The sequence below is a fragment of the Amblyomma mixtum genome, chromosome 6 (assembly GCF_055824585.1).
Source record: "Amblyomma mixtum isolate Tamu chromosome 6, ASM5582458v1, whole genome shotgun sequence".
In the NCBI taxonomy this organism is placed as follows: domain Eukaryota; kingdom Metazoa; phylum Arthropoda; class Arachnida; order Ixodida; family Ixodidae; genus Amblyomma; species Amblyomma mixtum.
This window is the reverse complement of record NC_143017.1, coordinates 141066392-141087002: the sequence shown is the minus strand read 5'-3', so window position 1 is coordinate 141087002 and position 20611 is coordinate 141066392. Positions and strand designations below refer to the sequence as shown.

The window sequence follows — 20611 nt, the reverse complement described above, 5'->3', positions numbered from 1 at the left end:
CCACCGCGGCCGGGATCAAACCCGCGTCTATCGAGTCAGCAGCCGAGCACCATAAGCGCTGAGCGGCGGCTCACCAATCACCAGTCACTATCTACGTTACTCTGCATGACATATTACGCCGCTACATACTCATCCACATACACAACATTAGTTTCAGCACAATGAAGTACCACAACACCGACTTTTCATCTCATGCAATTTCTGACACTTAATTAGCCTACTAATATATTTTAGTAACTATAAAATTAGTACACACCCCAAACACACGTTACTAAGTCATGCACCCCAACACTTTCCCTAGGTGAACTTCTAACACGCTTGAACCAACTACCCTTCGTGGCCTACATTTCGAATCAAGGCCTAGAGGGCCTGGATAACCCCAATGCGGACTATCTCCTTTTTCTACAGTATATTTTGATTTCAGAAATCGTGCGGTTTTCGCCACTGACGCCGGGCGACGGGCAGAGTCGAGTTTTCAACAGAACGAGCTCATTAGGCTATCGCATTGAAAGAATGCAGTTTCTAATACACACTAGCAGCTTTAAAAGTCGCATAGATTGATCTGGCATCCTGTAGAAAAGTTTCGAAACCGAATTGTTATGCCCAGTGGTGTGAACAAACCAGAAGTGCAAGCTGCGCAATTAATCAGAAACCAAAATTTTCACTATAATTGCATTAACATGGCGTCTAAATAATTAGATGTTTGTAAATGATTTACTTTTAAAGGTCATTTCACCTGAACTCCTTCCATTTCCTGTCGCCGACTTGAGGAAGGTATGCGCAAGCAGAGGACTTAATGCAGAACGTTCTACGTACAGAGGTTAGATTGGGCTAAAGAAAAAAACATTTGCCCTGCCCGCACCGTCTTGCGACACAACGGGCGTACAGTGGCATTTGCAAAGGGATAGAATTCACAAACAGCCCAAACAAAGGCATTAATTATTTTCTAAGCTTTCCGTATACCAAGAATTATAATTCATAACATTCTCGCCCCTTACAGATCTCAGTATGTGTTCAGCAGCAACAAATATATTGCTGAAAGAACGCAAGATAAAAAAAGAACGTCATTAAACGCAAATGATTTTGCTTTCGAGATGTGTGCGCCCCGAACTTCTCAGAAACTTCTATGGTGCAATAACACCTTAATGCGTTGCTGGAAAGTTTCTAGTTCAATGCAGGGTAAATAATGATCGCGGTACATTAAGGCAAAGTTTGGTGTGCCGCAGTACATACACAACTTTTTTTTCAGAACTAAACCACAAAACAAAAAGTGTCTTAAACCTGGATACTAAACAATGGTGCAGCGGCATTCACGCCTATAATTTCGCTGCTAGCATAAAAAAATAAAGAGAAAAACAAGGCCTACGCGTCATTCTTCGAAACTTATTTTGCGTTTTCCGACTAACGCCTAAATCTCCGGCTATGCCATACTATGCCATACGAAGGACGACGAGTGAAGGACGTAGAAAGGGGTGTCACCGAAACATCGTTGATGATGCGCCTAACGACCAAGCCGGCTATTTGTTCTCATTTTTTTTTCCAAACCTTCTCTCTTGCTTACGCTCCTTGTTCTGTCTTTTCGCATCGTCGTTCCGATTGCTACATCTCAACTTGAGTGCGTGTCTTCTCTCTCATGATTATTTTTTTCTGAGTGCCATCAAGGACGCCCACATGAATTCTCGTCAAGGACCCTACGCAGGCAAGGATAAAAGAAGGGTTGGGGGTGTAGCCGCTGAGCTCAAAACACAGCGCGGTTACTGGCCCGCGGACATCAGCGACGATACCTGTGCTCCATGCTTACTTCTCTGTTTGTTTGTGGCTTTTCGTGTCTTCTAAGTTCCAAGTTGCTAGGTCAGTGGGCTTAAGAGAAGGGTTTCACTATACTTGGAAATGCAGACATCGTGATACGATACCATGGATGGCTAACTGGTCTAAAGCCACCTCCTTTCTTCCCCCCTCTCCTCTTCCACTTTATTCCCTTCAGAACAAAATGGCTTAGGTGAACGGCAAAGCATTCTTCTTACAGAACCGAGTGTCTCACAGATCGGATGCTTCTAAGCACCCGTGACAGGATTTCTGGCTACAACAGTGTCAGGACGGCACAAAGTTAACGCGCAGTGCGAATGACGCAAAGCACGTCGAAGAGGTGGTTTCCCCTGTGACGCCGTTTGTATGCATCGTCTCGCTTCGAGGTTGCGTCGACTCTAGATATTTCGCGAGCTGTGACGTCCGGTAGTAGACGTCAAGCGGAGATGGGTATGCAAAATAATTGCGCGGCAGAGACCGGCACGATGGCATTTTCGCTTATATAGAACTTGAACCAATGTCGGCCACGTGCCAAAAGGTATAGCGAGGGATCAGATAAGGGGGGATTGCGTAATCTGTTGAGGCACTGCGCACCAAGGCACGTGTTACTGCCTAAACCGTAGAGAGCGTTACCTTGAAACTGAAAGTAAATCAGTCGCGTGTAAAAATGTCTTTGCATGGGAACGCTCTCTCTCGTGCGCTTGGGTGCATGTGCACTGGCGTCTTGAAACAAACATAATTGGTGTCCTCTTTTGAACCGCCACACTCGGGATTGAAAGATATTCACTCAGTTCTTTCGTATGAGCTATTCTCATTGCCACCAGTTACTGCGCCATTACAGCAATTGTAGCAAAAGTTCGGTAATTTAAATTAGCTAGAAGAATACGTTACACTTGACGCTTTTGGTTTTGAAAACTGGGGCATTCGATCCCTTTTTCCTTTATAGATGACCTGTAGTCATAAAGAAAATTCACAACACTCGTGCAGCATGGTGTGCGGCGAAAAAAGTTTAAACTCGAACTTATAAGATTCGTGCGTAAAGGTTTGAAACTTGTCAAGGCACTTCCAGAATGCTTTTATCGAATATGCAGTGGATTGAGTTTTGTTGAGAGGGCGCAGTAGTAAACAGCATGATTAAGGGGTTAGCCTGCATGCGTTACGTGCGCTGGGTTAGGCACAGTGCGTTACGTGTTGATCGTGTTACGTTTTAATGGGCACGCGTTAATCACATGAAAAACAGGGATATTCAAAATTCCCCAAGTGCGCTTTCCCACATAACTATGTTGCCCCAAACAAGATGGCCGACATCGCTATAAAGGAACTACGTGGGCTACAGGACAGGCGCTAAAGGTGTGGATAGAATGTAAGAAACGTATTTTGAAAGAATCAAACAAAAAACCAGTCTTTCTTTCTATGTTTCAGCTGGAAACACATGGTCAGCCATCTTGTTTGGGACAACATTCTTATGCGAGAAAGCGCACTTGCGCAATTTTGAATATCCCCTATTGGAGCACTAAAAAAAAACGCTGTAAGTTTGAGCTTTTAAACTAAGCACATTCGGCCGCAGTAGAGCAGTAAAAAAAAAAAAACATCGTTAGCGCAGAGACACTGTATTTAGTCTTTGACAATTATTGAACTCGCAGTCAACAGGAGTTCTCTCACTGCCCAATGCCATAAGTGCATACATAAGCAAACATTTGCAGTTTTGATACAAAGAGATCATTTTGGAAAATGCAACAATTATTCTTTGCTTTCCTACGAACGTAACTTGAATAGGGTTTATGCTTCGGGTAAGTTGTCACGGGATAGAGAGTAACGAGTTAAAATATTTTCGCATCTGACAAGCAACCTCATGCTTAACACTTTCTTCCCGCAGCTGTCTGTTTTAGAGAAAGCTTAGTAGTGCCTCTTGTTCGAGGTAAAATTCTCAGGTATACTGTAATAAAGATGTTTCGTCATGCGCATAATGTCGATGGAATACGGTAGCGGCTTTAGCGCAAGATCTCATGGGCCATATGATGAGCCTGGCTCTTTTCAGCGCTGGAGTAACGTGGAAGGTAATGGCAAATATAGCCCTCCAGCTGCAGTCCATCTACACCTAAAAAAAATAAAAAGCAAGAAGACGCGGCTGGGCAGTGCAGAAGCCACGTGAAAGATTTTCTGACTGCAGGACTTTTTTGTTTGGCACGTCAACCTTTTAATGCACACTCATTCTAAGCGCCGAAGTGATCGAACAGCACCAGATTCTTCTCGGGAAGTGTCTTTCGACAGACAAGAAAAATACTCCCACCTGGCACAATCTACCGTGCACCAACTCTCTTATGCAACTCAACGGCACCCTTGTCGACCACAGCCAATCACCGAGTATTAGATTACAAAATACTACGCTAGCGAGGACCAAAATGACGTTCACGCCGGAGGTTTATTAGCTTGTCTGAAAGCGTAGAAGGAAAATCCTAGCAAAGAGTGACGAAGCGAACATAATGGCTCCCTAGCTAATAAGGCGCACGTAACGAGAGCTGCTGGGAGAGAACGATCCTTAACGAGTATTCTCTTTTACGCTGCAGTCTCCAAGCAGTAGCTTCCGAAAAGTTGTTAAGACCATCGAACAGTAGGTGTCAAAATGCAGTAGCTCTCTTCTTTCAACATTCTTTTTTTCCCCTCACCATATCACAGAAAGACACGGCCTTCAGCGCACAAAATGTGAGGCTGTTAGTTAGCGCCAATCCAAATCTCCGGACGAGAGTTACATCAGTCCGACAAACACTCCCAGCCTATCGCCAATTTCGAGCCGCAATAAAAATATAAATTACCCCGCCACTAGACGACATACAGCTGAGGTCCACAAGCCAATTCGCCGGCGGGCCCCTAGCTATAGTGGTACAGGCAACGACATCGAAGCAGACAGAAAGAGGAACTGCTAATTGCCACTTATCGGGCGGAAAGCGGCAGAGACGCCTTCAAGCGCCCGAGGCAGTCTCTCGCATGTATGAGGTTTTTCATGGTGGCGTTTCGTGGGCGAGCCGTAGTATGGACCAGTGGACACGTTCCAAGACGTAAGTCGACCGAACGAGAGAGCTCAGTGGCGAAGCAGCCACCGTTGAAACATCCATGAATGAAACATGGTTTTCAGCTACTTGGATTTCACAAACTGTCTCCGATGATGCGCAACTCGCCTGCGCGAGGACCTCTACGAGAAACGTTATCTGCGAGCGCGTTTATGACAGACGCGGAGTTGTTTGCTGATGCTTATCGCGCGACAAAAACAATTTCGTTTTTTTTTTTCTTCACGACGCCTGTTTCGTGAGCCTCGTTCTAGCGTTTCGTAAGAAATGCGAGTAGAAGGCTTCATCTAATTCAATATTTTTGAAGTAGCCATTTGCGGTAGAAATGCTGAGACACGCTCTAAGCCCAGCCTGTACCTTTACTTTCATCAGATAGCATAGAACAAGCAAGGACAGGAGTAAGCCTTTTTTACTGTCTTGTGATGTGGTGATCGAGAAATCCACACACCAGTTATGTGTCCGGAAACGCCATCTATTAGAATAGCATTTACAAGAGGACATGGTGCAAGTGTGCAATACCACATGACGATGCTGTTTACTTCATTTTGCTCTTGTACTTCTTTATGACAAATACAAAAGTCAAACACACGAACGCAGACACTTTGCAAGCATTCGTGGTTCGGGAACCCAATTGACATTTGAATGCGTGGGAGCGCGTGTGCGTGCGTGAGTGCGTATGTGCTTATGTGCACGCGCAGGTTTCAGTGTCGCCCATAAACGACAAAGCCGGAGTTAGCACTTCTCAAATAGCGCTCTCAAATAGCGCTCTGATATCATTTTTTCTGGATTGATTAGGGTGCCGAAGGGGCGCTCAGAGATTTTAGAGTACGTAAGGCCGACCACACCAGGGACCGCACCCAATGAACATATCTTCTTAGGACATGAACTGCCCGGACGATGAAGGCCAGGGCTGTTTCATATGCACGCTTTTTGCAAACGAATTTCAAGGCCTCTTCGTAGAGAAAGATGAAAAGTACAGCCTGGTTCAGAGAATTCTATTCTGGCGACAATGAAGAGATTAGGCTCTTCTTTTGCCCGAGCGTCTGCAATCGTTCGCTGGTTTTTCGCACGTCTCCATGTAGACTAACCGTGGATGCACCGCACTCTGATGGGTTCAATATTAAGAAATCTCGACTGTTAAAACTGAGGTGAAGTCAGCGCACACTTAATACGCACCAATTCTTGAATTATTCCTAAAAAGAGCGTTTGGTCATGTTTTATAGGAGGAACTGAGAATATGAACAACTGGTATTGACAGCGAGCCATATCCTGCATCTCTCATCATTAGGTATCAGATGAAATACGGAGCGGCTGCCAAGAACTAGGAGAACAAGGAAAGGAGGTGTTAAGACTCATGTTTAAATCATTCCTTCCTGTAGTGATACCCATATTTCCTCGCGCATATCTCTGGATGAATTATTCTTAGTTGTTTCTTATTATCAAAGAGATAAACACAAACCAAGCGACGTTTTCCTGGGCTCCACAGGTTTCATTCGGTCATATGATTGAAGAATTTCAAAGAGCCTGCTTTGATATCGCCGGCAAGTGAAGCTGCTAAAGGTGCTATGTCGTAATGCAATTCGTATTGGATGGCTCAAATACCTCCTTCCCCTTTTTTGTATTAAAAAAAAACAGCGTATCTTCTTTATTATACTCATAATGGGTCATAAAGCCAACGAAATTAAACGCGACATCTAAGCAGTTAGCTTTGCGACCGATTATTACGTGCACACTGTTCTCAAATTCGTACTAAAAGAGAAGAAATATCAGTGTAAAACAAAACTGGATAAATGCCGCCCATTAAATGTGATATCAATGCTAAGGATAGAGCGACCACAGTATATTGCCTCGCAGTCAGGATTTCCAAATGTGAAGGGTAGAGCACAACAGTAAACTGATCTGAGTTTGCGTCTCCGATCGTTGTTGAAAGGCTGCACGTTTGATTACTTCTGTGTTTGACACAAGCTTACGAAGAGGCAACTCTGTTAAAGTAGAGACTCTACACATTTCTTCGGTGCCCAGTCTGAGATAATTACTGGTAAGACATCATGCTGCGCTTTGATATCTGAGGAGATAATCGCCAGATAACAAAGAACGCACACTGCTCATCCGCTTTTACGGCGAAGGCCATAAGGATGGAAGAAATAAACGAAGCGGGGGCTCATTTTAACTTGGCACAGCTTGATCTTACCCCTTTTGCAGTAGCGTTCCAACCTTGCCTTCAATCTTTAATCTTGCCTTTGAAGGGAAAGCCAATTACACTACAAGTGAAGCGAGGCGAGTGCAGGTGGAGGGCAGCATTATGCGCTCTGCATCGAGCGCGATCGTAACAGTTACGAGAAACGACTATCGAGCTGGGTGCGCATGTACCAGGAAGACTGGGCACAAGATATTGATGCGCCTCCGCGAAGCCTCATAGCCCAGATGACGATTATCCGTCCCCGCAAAGTGCGCCCAATGAATATGTATACCTGAAGGGAAAGCCCCGGTGCGTGTGCACTTGGACGGAGTGAGGGGAAAGGGAGAGGAAGAGATGAACGTGGTGCTGCGCTTTTTTTCGCAACGAAACACCTTGCGAAAGACCTTGGCGAAGGCAAGTAGCCAACGAGACGTCCTGCGAGGTAAAAAAAATCGAAGGAATCACCTCGGCCACCGATGGGATGCGCGTGTGTTTTTACCTTTGATTTTCTTTTTTCGAAAGGCTCTCTTGGAGGAGGTAAATGAGAAGACGACTGCTGCTACATTCTTTCTTGGCGATGCCGAAGTGTGTATCTTTCTTTTCTTCCCCGTTGCTATGGAATAAAGCGCGCGCATGAATGTCGGCATTTTTGTGACGTACGGTCCTTGCGTGAGAGGGTAATTAATTTCAGCAATATTTTCTGCGAGAGAACCAAGACCCAGCAGTAGCGTCAGAGTCTTATCACGGCACGTCAGCGTTTGAAGAGCGCTGAAAAGATGGCGCGGAAACTGCTCATAGTTTTCTCCGGGCTGCGCCTGTTTGACATTGTATACAAAGGCGAAATCGGCCACGTAGGGTTACGCAGCGGAGCTGACTGTTGCAAGAGTTGGAATTTATGCATCGCGGCCCCAAATTACTAAACTGTGCGATAGGTAAAAAAAAAGTCTCTTTTTTTTTTTTTTTACCCTATTTCTCCAACGCTGTGGACGGGGTTATGCTACAAGATATGTGTACAGATTTGCGTTGAAGCGTTCTATATTTCAATATTTTCACTTCGGATGGCCCACCTTTCTTTGCGGAAGACTAAACTAGGTACACACATTTAAACCATAAAAACGACGTTCATTTGTTGTTCCGTGAGCAACAATGTCGTCACTGGCTTCACGTTTAATACAGGTTCCAATGAGCTGCATAAGCACTCACCATGGTTTTTATCATAAACGTACTCTGTTTCCAACTGTTACGTTTCTAAATGCTAATGAATAATTACTCCTTTATTACAAATCCCCTCAACCTTCGGAGATTCCCCTAAACAATGGACCAAATAGCCACTTGTGGAAGCAAGGTGCGGACATTTAGCCGAATGGTATACTGAATATTTTCTTAGGAAGCTTTTATAAGCACCGAGTAAAGATTTGGCGTCTATAACCGCGCATGCAATACTAAATTTCCCTCTGTCCACGCATATTCATGGGGCTGCACCAGACACCACCATGTAAATGGCGGGTTCTTGGCTCACGTCGAACTTAGAGACATGTTGACTCCACGTCGTATTTTACTCTCTTAGCTGTTTTTCGTGCTCTAGTGGAAGCTTCCCCGTTAACGACACGGCAGGCAGAGATGTCTTGGTCAGTCTCGTCTCCTGTCCTTTTTTTCTATTTATTTTTGGAGGTTCTCGATCTTTCTTCTTACTTCGTCTTCCGCAACATGTTTACCGGCACGCGACGTGCTCGGCCAATCTGAAGAGCGGCAGAAAGGTACTCAAAGTCCGCCGCTTAAGCAACACGCCGCTGGCACGTGTAATCAATTTACAGCCGCTGAGTCGGAGCTTGGAAACAATAGCAGAAAATCACCTTGGCTGGTTTCCACGGCCTAACAGACGGTTTGCGCTTACAAGGAGTCAGTGGTTCCCAGGACGACTCTTGCGAATTGGGAGACACACTTAAGGTGCGGAGGCATAAATCAACGAATGTTAATTTTTGAAAAAGCTAATTTGAAAGCCTATTGATGAACAGCGAGGGGTAGGTAAGTAGTGGGCGAGTACAGGAGAGGGTTAAAGTACGTTCTCGTGTTCCTGCTTGAACCCACTTGGTCCCCAAGATGATGAGGTTGTATGCGGGATTTCACGTCCCGAGGTTGCACATGTGTTCTGAAAGGCACCGCTACGAAGAGCTCTGGAATAATTTAGACCACGTGGCGTTCTTTCACGTGCATCGACATCGCAGAGCGCTTGAGCAAGTTAGCACTTCTTCCTTATGAAATGCAGTAGGACTCTTAAGCAAAGCGCAGAAGTCCTCCCTAGAATACATGATAATTTCTGCTTAGCTTTCGTTTACCCCATGCACGTCGCTAACCAGCAATAATTAAGGGCATTTCGAAACCTCCAGACTTTTCGCGCTCTCATTTCGGTAAAGTTGCAATGGCAAATTAATTCAATGTGGACAGCATAAAGCGAGCTAGATTGATGAATAGCTGTCTCGTTTGTAAAAAGCACCAACCGCCGGAATCAATTCGAGTGAAGGCGCCTCATTTTGTCGTAACTGACTTGCAACATCTAATTAAAGTTGGAAAGTAGTAAAGAGCCCAGGAGCGGAGTAATCCAAACACCCACAGCTGGCACTACGTTCATGCTCACACCACATAGCAATAGCCAAGGAGTGGCGTAGGTGCCCGCTGTTTGATATCCAGTAGCTTGTGGTTGCTCCTTTCTAGAGACGCTCACTTTTTCGACTCAAAATTAAGATTTTTCTGCTTAAATACGTGCATATTCATGTCCTAAGAGAGACAATGTATTTCTTTCCCAATGCAAACAACCAAATGTTAATTGGTTACAGAAAAATAATTAATTTCTGTCATGACCGTATAACGATCGTTGAAATATGTAACATTGAAATGCTAGGATTCACCGCATAAAAACCCCACGGATCATGGAATCACTCTGCTTCGGAGGTGCACAAGGTGTTAGAAATCGAGGGGAAAAACTGGTACATTAAGGGGGAGGGGGGGGGGATATGTCTGCCTAAAATTGGCATCGGATGTGGCACCAAGCTCACTGTTCTGTTAAATATTATTTGCCGCTTTGGCTAGCTGGAATAAAAAGTCCCCCCCATCGGCGGCCTGAAGGATACTAAATTCGCCTGAACGAAATATGTATGACTGCTGGCAGTAGCACACTCTCGCAAAAAGCAAGGAGCTCAGTTTGTACACAGTGGCGTAAAAAGCGCCTTAAAGGGTTAAAAGGTCGTACGTGTGGTACTAAATTGGCTGTCGAGCTTACGGTTGTACATTTGCAGCCTTCCTTGCTGCAGAAATGCGGTTCTGAATTGTTCTCGGCATAGTGTGCTGAGCATATCCAGCATGAGTTGGCGAGCAGGAAAGACATTGTTTACAAAAAGAATCAAGAATGACTCACCGATTTTGCTGTGTCACTACTGTTTAGAACTTCCTTGATACTCCACGTATGTAATCTTATAACGTGTAAGCATGCACGCAATCGGTAGTTGCCCAGTTAACCTTTAAATGTCATCGCTGAGTCTTGTAAGTGCTTTATTGCGGATTGCGGTATGCATCACCAGTTTGTTTTGCGTTAAATCGAGGATTTTTGCTGAGTGCTGTCGGGGCCAATTAACACAGGCTGTCCAAAATACCATATAAGCACACGAGATTAAAACCGCTGCATTGTCTTTTATAATGCTGACTCTGTTCTTTGGTCTCATCGTGATGCGTGCATCATCTACTAGCAGGTTTTACCATGACTTCTTCATACTACATTGTACAATGAAGAGAACTGCACTTTAAAACCTCTGAGGTCTATAACCCTTGACTCTGAGACATTTGAAAGAGTTAAAACCAAAGCAAAGCAAAATGAATTTCGCTTGGCTGAAAGACTGATTTCGATTGGCACAGCTCGAAGGTTCCGTATGTTCGTTGGCTTCGGTAGATATTCCATCCTGCTGCATTAGAGGAAACACATTCACCCCGGTGGAACGTAATTATAGCTAAAGCGTGAACGTCACAAAAAAGATAATCAGTGAAGAAATAAAAAGGTATGTGCGAACACTGCTCGAACAATAAGCTTTTCTATTTTTACAGTGAAGTCTCAGCCAACCTAGCCAGCAGCGCGCAGTCCCGAGCAAGTGCAGAAAACTGAAGTTTAATTTTCAGCAACGGAACCCTGGAACACAGAGAAGTGCATTGTGTTTTAATGCCTGTTGCATGTCCGCATCACAGCGGGACGCGATACTTTAAGTGGTTTACACCAGTCGTCCATAATGCACAGCTAGCCGCAACTCTGCGCTTGTCAGTATTGCTGCAGCATATGTCCTGCTCCGAGTAGATATCGTGTGTGTACTTAACCCCTTCATCCCATGTGAATGTGGATCCTTCTGGGACAGCTAGCTTCGCGCATTTACTCGAGGCAAGAACTCTTCAATGTCTTTCGTCATCAAGAAGAGGAATCTAAGATGAGCTCAAGAACAGCTCTATGCCATGTCCAGCAATGGCTAGAAGTTACCAGTGGCTTGCTCTCGGGCAATGGCTCACAGCACTCGTGAAGCTCCACACCTCTGGGGAGGGGGGTTAAAAAATTCGTGTACTCACCGTAACACGTATTTGGATTTTCAGCGGTGTCGTATATAAGGCTTAATATTTTAAATCTTAAGCAAATGAGTAGCACGACGCGAGGACCCTGTGTTTCTGTGAACGATTAGCATACTTCAGGTTGACGAGTTCGGTGAATTCTTAATCTTATTCCAGGAATTTCTGGTTGGGCGAGTTGGTAGCTGTTCACTGTAAATAATTAAAGGCCCCAAAAAAGCACACACACACACACGAGAAGGAAACGGAATAAATAGAGTGCCACTCACAACTAGTTTAATTTGCAGGAAACAGGCACATATATAGCCTTAGTAGGCGCATGCGCAAAGAAAACATCCACGCATCGACTGCGACATAAGCAACGCTCTAAAACCTTTTTCTCAGCCTTATGCATCGTTATCAAAGACTTAGAAAAAGGTTTCTTAGCGCTGGCTATCATGTCACATTTGATGCGTGGATGTCTTCTTTGTGCGTGCGCCGACTGAGGGTATATATGTACGGGCTTCCTGCAAATTAATGCAGTTGTCAGTGGCGCTCTGCCACGTTGTCTTCTCTTGTGTGAGTGTTCTTTTTTGGCACCTTTAATTATACACAATTATTCCAGGAAACATAACTTTAACGACGGAGAACTTAGCAGTATGTACCACAGTTCTTTTGCATAGTACACACTGTTTTAGAAAAAACAAAAACAAATAGGGCGATACTCAGCAGGCAGACAAATGGCGTTGTCAGTCGCGATCACGGCGCGGCTTGTTGAGATTCGCTAGAGAAGCGCAGATTCCTGTTCGGTCACTGGCAGTGTGCGGAATCTCGCAAAAACTGGAAATACCCCGTTTTTCTTGATTCGATTCGGAGAGCAAGGTCCTTGACCTCTGAGCTAAAGCGGATGATATATGCCGGGGATTTTACGCCGTTTAATAGCTCACTGAGTTCGATGGGAACCGTATTTCAAGAGTCAGGTCTAAGTTAGACCCTAGGGTTCGGTTCGGTTTGCCCGGACTTCCCAAAAGGATGCGTCATTGCGTCACTGAGATGCTCTGCTAATACATGTTGGATTGTTCGTAGGGGAGGAGGGAGGTATTATATGAAAGAGAAGGGTGCGAGAGAGGGTGAGAGGTGGAAAGAGGTTCCGGTCTTTTTCTATGGGGGATCTAGAAGAGTCCGCCAACGTTGGCTTCTTACTCACCGCTAATTACTGCGGTAAAAATGCACCGAATATTGTGGGCGTTGATTCCACGCCGCCTTTGAGATCAGTGGCAAATAGCCAGTGATTGAGGTGGTGTGTTGTCAAGAACGCAGTCTTAAAAATGCGTCAACCAAGTTTGTGTCGTAGTAATTGCGTTGGGTATGTGAAGTTAATTTTTTGTTTGTTTATTTTTTCTAATTTCATAATTAAAGTTCCCGATACTAAAGCGTGAACAGGTAGTGTTGCCTCCTCTTTTTTAATATAAAACAAAAGGATGCTTCTTTCGTGTAGACAAATTCGAACACCATATTAGAACCTAAAATTGAGAGGTATAAATGTAAATCTATTGCAGATCTGAACAAAAACCTGCGGCACGTTGTACATTGAGCGGATAAATAGAAAAAAAAAAGATTGTTCTTCCGAGTTTAGCTCGTGTAAAACACTTGCTATTAGCAATAACCACTGAGGAAAATTTTTAAAAACAAAACATTATTTCACAGAGTGAGCTTTCGGTGTGTCGCCTGCTGCAACACAATTAGTGTGACCAGCAACTTATGGAAGGAAAAGGCAAATTCTAAATCAATAATGCTTGTTGGCAAGCGCTCAGCTGGCAGAAAAGTACGTCGGAACCAACTAAAATTCCTATTTTTCTCGATGCCTGGCAGACTCACTTATGCCGGCACCATTGTGCGCCATGTTGACATTGAAAAACCGCCCGTCAGGCTGTATCCGTACGATTTCCTCAACGCCGGAATGAGAAAACAACAGCGCCGCGACTTCATCAAGTTCGGTGCAGCAGTGGGAAATCCGCAGCGGACGCGGCCTTGCTGCTTTTATATTCTTTCTAACCCGACTAAAACTCAACTTTGAAGAAAAAGCAGAAGCTAATGCACTATGCAGAGAGCTCTTCGTTCAGGAACAGCACAGAATATCCCATGTTACGATGACTTTCTCTGGCGCCGCAGCAAATTCAGATGTGGGAAACTACACCACCGCTGATGCGCTGCCTGACCACACCTTGAATCGATCAGCGTCGAGGAAGGAAGTTTGACTCACGCGAACTGAACGGGGTAACTGACGGGATGACTTCTCTTGAAAAACCTGCTCTCTCTTCGTTGTGTGGATGTGTTAGTAAACTGCCATTGCACTCGGCTGGAAAAGCCGATCTCGTGACGGGCTGATCAGCGGACCTCGACTATACCACGTGGCGATACGCGGAAGACGCTGTATATCGAGCGTTTATGCGGAAAAGGAGAATGACGCTTGGAAGCTTTGGTTGCACCATGAATTAAAGAAACTTGTGTTCTCGAACACTGGTCTCCATTGTTCTTGAAAGCTAGGCGTAGACAGTGCTAGCTGCAAACTTTTTATGTGGTTCTTTTACTATGGATATGGCAATAGCGGAACTTAAATTCGCGTTTCTTTATTTATATTACCTGCTGCGTCATCCCACTCAAGGTCTATGAGGGGTGGGCGGAGGCGGGGGGGGGGGGGGGGGGGGAGGGGGGGTTAGTGTACACAACGCCGGTCATGAAAACAAAGCGTGTTCTTGTCAAGGACGTATTCCATGTACGCACTTAAAAGCAGGAACAAAATGTACATTGTGAGGTAAATGCTTTCGGGAGAAAATTAAATAGGGTCTTGAGACAACATTGCAGGAGGTAAGATTTCACTTTCACAGGTAGCAATATAACGTGGCAACTTCGTTCATTCAGGCGTACAAATGAAAAAGCGCCACACTTTAAAATGAAAGTACAGCATTTCCACTCAAGAATTTTCCAAACACGGCCCCGTCGGCGTGAAAAAGAAAGCGCGGAGTCAGAAGATGTAGTTTATTGCTCTTCCCTGTTTTCCTCAAGATGTATGCGGGATGGCGAAATTAATTTTTCGCACATATGACGGCGCTGAGAAACCCATCTGATTCTGGCTTTGCTTTATAGTTAGAATTGTAACTGTGCCTTGCATGGCTAAAACTGTAACCATCGCTGAAAAATCTTGTAACACGGTACTGGAACCATTTAAGGAAAGCATATAGGCTTGTGAAGTGATGATCCCATGCCACGCAAGCGTTCTTCTGTGTGCGCCTAACGTTAAATTGAGAGACGCTGCTCGCATATTTTCTTCGATAGCTTGTGCAAGTTGCGTTTAGTGGAACTGAGCAGCATGCTCACATAAAAGAAACATTATACTCCTCGCGACCAGGTGAGATGTGAGAAGGTAAATACCGAGAGATGTGTTCTAGCAGATCCTCATAATTCATTAGCTTAAAAGAGGCATGCAGTACTCCTGCGGGTGGAGGAGAAAAATTTGCACTTTCCGAATGTGCAGCCTTTATACGTCTATTACATCACTGCTGAGTTCCGCAACAGTATTCTTGAAGACAATACGAACCTGTCTCTTCTGTACGGCGCACGTTGAATTGTATCCACTCATCTCACAGCTAAGGCTCTAAGCACTCGAGGAGTGGGCTTAGTTCGTTATGCGGAACTTCGCTTTTGATGCACCCTTTTACGGTACCCTTTTACGGTACCACCACAGAACAAAGGACAGACACGTATAGCGCGAAGCTAATACTTTTTTGCTTAAACCCAAAGATTTCGATTTCTAAACTGAAGAAGACTCACCCAAAGTTATTAGAAATATAGTTACGAAAAAAGAAAAAGCAAAACCCAGAAGATAAAGGTTCAAAGCACAATACACTAAGAAAGACCCTATATTCACAGACTAACAGGGACAGCTTCAGCGGGTTCACTTTGCGCTCTGATAGTGACAATGAAACATTGCATACACACGTCGCGGTTAGAAGCCCCTCATGATCAGATTTGACAAACCCGAGACATGTGAGCAATGTTTCATTGTCGCTGTCAGAGAGCGAAAGGGACATGTTGAGGTGCGGGATCTTTCTTGGTGTACTGTGCATTCAATCTTCACCCTTTGATCCTGTTTTATTTTTAATGTTGGTTCTAATAGCTTTGCTCATGCCTTTCTCTGTATAAAAATGAAAAGCCGTCATGAATAAGGGAAGAGTTGTTAGTTTGACACTCTGTGTTTCAGTTTTTTTGATTCTGTAGCGCTGCCGTAAAAGGGCACAGTGCGTCAAAAGTGAAGACCAAAAGCAAAGGTTAGCAAAATTGTATCGCAAGAGCTAAACAAAAAACAAACATGCATTCGGTTGTGTATTCATTCGCAAATCTTGTTAGTACCATTTGCCTGTAGCCCACGCAGAATGAAACTAATAATGCAGCCACGCATGAGGGACGGTATCGAACTCTTTCTTGAAATCTTGCAAGATACAGACAAACTGAACGCAGTCTGAAAAAATTGTCGTTGAATTCAAAGAGTTGGGCTTCACAAGGGCGTTTGGTTCGAAAACCATATTACTTTGCCCAAATTGCCGATTGTGCTTCAGGTATTAGTGCTCAAGTTTTGGGACATACCGTTATGCGAAAAAACTGGCCATTTGTTCTTTTATTATTGTTTGCGCAACATTTGTCAACTGCAACTACGTAAGAACATTTTCATTTACATTCCTTTATTTTGCAAATCAAGTTAATTGCTAATTGGTTGCAAGATAACGACACAAATCCAATACACGCCTCAAATTTTGAAGAAACTTCTTGTGATGAATATATATCTTGTATTCTTGACAAACTTTTAGAACCACTCACCTTTGCCATCCTTTACTCTGAAGCTCAGGTTCTTCCACTCTATTTTGATGTTCTCGAAGTTTCGACTTCCACTCGCCCTGCTGTCTATGGAGCTTGCTATCGACCGTTGGTCGTCCACAGTTACTGCACAGAAAGAGAAGAAAAATTGTGATTACGTGTTTCTGCAACATCAATATTGTTACGTCATTAAGATTTGATCAGCTCAAAGAATGAACATTTAACCAAATCGGACTTATGAAGGGTAACAATTTGGGCTAGTTGGTTCATCTCAGTTGAGGAAAAAATATGCAGCGCTAAAAACGCACGGACGACAGCGCTTGTGTTTGTCTTTCTTCTGTCGTCCATGCGTTTTTAGCATTCCATATTTTGTCCTCGGTTGCGATGAACCAAATCGGCTTATGATAACATTCCAATTAGAATGCATCCAATTAGCAAAGACTGGTTTGCTCTCTATCTCTGAAATAAACAAATGCTAACAGTAAAAATAAACCTAATAGCGGTCCCGAAAATTCAGCTAGCTGATGCGCAGGGACGATGTTCAAAAACGACAGTGTAAACGGTGGCATGACTAAGCGGTACACACTGCTTCCCCGAGGACCTTACAGAACGTATTCCACATTATTTATGAGGATTTTGTCCCGAATGGAGAATATGCATATTTCTATCACAACAAGCGTCGAGGCTGCTGTCTAGCGCTGACTCGAAGCATAGTGGTGTGTTACTTTTTAATTTATTGGACTTTAAGTGAGTTTTTGCCATAAAATCGTTTTGAACCTAAAGGTTTGAGGCCTGGATGGTCTACAAGCGGTCAAGAGGAAACTGGGTATAGGTAAAAATCAGATGCACGGGCTGTGAGGCAAGGCGGGAAATGTCATATCCAATATTTATAAGATATTTAAGGTAGAGAAGGAGTTCTACACAGATCGGTGCCGTAGCCGAAGTTACCAGAAAGGTATTCAAGCAGGAAGCACCGCAGAAAAGTGGGTATCCTGCTGCTAACGAAAGAATAAGTACCGAAGCTCTTGGAAGCAGTGTAAAGGGGAAGAGCGGCAGTTAAGGATCCGGTAACGGCAGGTGTGTTGAAGGCTGGTACGGAGATTGTGCTAGAAAAAGTTGCCACATTGTATACACAACGCTTCGTGACCTCGAGCGTGCCGGAATTTGGAAGGACGCTAACTTCATCTTAATCCACAAAAAAGGGGGCGTCAAGGACTTGAAAAATTGCTAGCCAATCAGCTTACTGGTCATTGCCTACAAAGTAATCGCTGATAGAATCAGTGCAACGTTAGACTTAAAACAACCAAAGACTCGGCTGACTTTCATAAAGTTATTCCAGAACTGACTATATTCACGCTATCAATGCGGTGATAGAGAAATGCGCAGAGTATAACCAACCCCTACATACAGCTTTCATAGATTACTAGAAAAGGCGACTTAGTTGAAGCCTCAGCAGTCATGCAGCCATGACGGAACCACGATGCGACGAGGCATATGTAAATATATTAGAAAATATCCACAACTCCTGCACAGCCACCGTAGCCCACCGTGAAGAAAGCAATTAAATATTCATCAGTAAGAGTGTCAGGCAGAGAGACATGATCTTAGAACCAGTACTACACACAACGTGTTTCAAAGAGGTATGCAGCGACTTGGATTGGGAGGAGTTGGGGATAACAGCTAAAAGAAAATGCCTTACTAATATTTTCGCATTATCGTTTGCTCTTGCATGAAGTTTGTGCATATCTTGTTTTTTATTTGTATCTGTGCTCATGCCCGTGCTCATGCCTGCTTGGAGTCGAGCGACTCTGCAGTATTAAATAAATAAATAAATAAATAAATAAATAAATAAATAAATAAATAAATAAATAAATAAATAAATAAATAAATAAATAAATAAATAAATAAATAAATAAATAAATAAATAAATAAATAAATAAATAAATAAATAAATAAATAAATAAATAAATAAATATGCGAGTGGCTGATGACATAGCCTTGCTCAGTAACTAAGGGGATGAATTACACCGCATGATCAATGGCCTAGATCAATGGCCTAGATCAATGGCCTAGAAGCAGAACGGCGGGTCTCACAGGTACTCATGAATGGCAGTTTACCAGTATCTCTCAAGAGAAAGTATAGAACAGCTGTAACTTATTGGTGTTCACCTATGGGGCAGAAACATGGAGGCTCACAAGAAGGGTTCAAGTGAAATTGAGGACAACGCAGCGAGCCACGGAAAGGAAAATAATAGGCGTAACGTTATGAGACAAGAGGAGAGCACAGCACGTCAGAAAACGCGATTTAATGATACCCTAGTCGAAATCAAGACGAAATGGGTAAGGACAGGGCATGTAATGCGAAGGCAAGATAAGCGATGATCGTTAGGAGTAACGGACTGGATTCCACTAGAAGGCGAGCATAGCAGGGGGTGGCACAAAGTCAGATGGGCGGTTAAGATCAGGAAGCTTGCGCGGATAAGGCAGCTGCAGCGGGTAAATGACAGGGCTAATTAGGGAGATATGGGAGAGGCCTTTGTCATGCAGTGGGCGTAGTTGAACTAATGATGATGATGATGAAGTGAGTTTTTAAACTAGCTGAAGCAAGCGAAAGCACTGAGTGCAAGTTCGTTACCCTTGCGAGCATTTCATGTTGCTTAAATAAACGCATAGTTCTGCTGTTTGGGTGGCAAGCTATCTTTGCAGGCTTTTCCTCCTCGGGAGTTGCCATACTGGTCGCTGGACTGCTCTGTGCATCTGATGCTGCCAGTCACTCCCTGGAAATCGATTTATCGCTCGCTGAGCGGACGTGCTCGGCTGGCGGCAGAACTGTGGAATTGGTAGCGTAAGGTTCACAGAGCAGTCCAGTGAGTAATATGGTGATGCCCAGGCTGAAAAGGCCTATAGGTCAGTGTCAGGTCGATCCAGCTTGACACTGACAGCGGCTGTCAAGAGCAAGAATCATACGGATCTCGCACTCTAGGTCTGCAACGTGCGTAATTTCAAGGCGGTCCACCATATCGCTTGAGGCAGTAAGCTAAGGAGGGTTGGCCCGGAAGTAAGCCGTAGGCTGTATAAATGCGTGTTTCAGTGCGCGTGCTGAACCTACCACTGCCAATAAGTTCTGTACCTTTAAGCATGTATCAGTGTTATCTAGCGAGCGTCACGTTTCTTGGTTAGCTTTTGGAATGTGACTGCTTTTTTTTCTAGCCCGATTTGGGAGCAACAATCAGAACCATCAGCCTTGTTCAAGAAAGAACGACTCAAGATGCATCATATGCGGAAGTTGCTCATAATTATCTGCACCCTGTTGCTGTTAAGCGGCCAAAAAGTCCTCCATGACGATCAGTTACTTGTGATGACACTTCCAAAGAGACATGAACAGAAAGAAGAACCATGCGGACCTCACGCAGGAAAATTGAAATAGTCTTTTCGCTAACTCGCATGGTAACGTCTACTTCAGGCCAGTTCAGGAGAACTTCTGACAAGGAGCGCGCTTATAATATCATTGGGCGAATTCCAAGCAAGCTTTGACCTTATTACTGTAAGGCCGGTATTCATTCTACCAACAATTCTTCGGTCTTACAGCCACTGCTGATGTCAATTTCTGCCCATTGCTCTATAGCAGTAGCTGATACGCCCCGCTGCTGCTGCGCGCGAACACTTGAATTTGAATATCGACACAGACAGCGCATACAAGGCGCGAATACATCAGGAGAAATGCTCACGCATTCAGACAGAGCACACTAATATGCACATCTTCTGTGCTGTCATCCGTTACAGTGGCTCTCGAAGACCTCATGCAGACTCACTAAACGCGGAACTAAACCGCGTCTGCAATTTTTAAATTACTGACACTGAGACGTTCAGCATGATGACGTCACACATTGTGCAGGTCGGTTCATGCGAAGGCTAGAATCGAGAGAGGAGACCAATGGACGAAATAGCACTTAGCACATCACTGTATGATAAAACATGATTATGAGAGCAGCACAGTAAGAGGGCACCGCAAAGAGTGAACAGCGGATGTAAAATGACGCAGCAGTTGCACACCGACGCGAATAGTTTGATTCTGAGCACGCAATAAAGCTGCGACGAAAAGAAATAAATAGAC

General features: G+C 44.2%; 1 protein-coding gene across 1 annotated transcript in view; it reads right to left on the bottom strand.

The window, feature by feature from the left end:
• Nucleotides 1-20611, bottom strand: part of LOC149340618 (ATP-binding cassette sub-family G member 1-like) — a 72275-nt gene that overhangs the window by 25584 nt on the left and 26080 nt on the right. The window contains exon 2 of the mRNA XM_089549448.1: nucleotides 16501-16623. Coding sequence (XP_089405574.1) covers nucleotides 16501-16623 — 123 coding nt within the window. The remainder of the gene's footprint in view (nucleotides 1-16500; nucleotides 16624-20611) is intronic.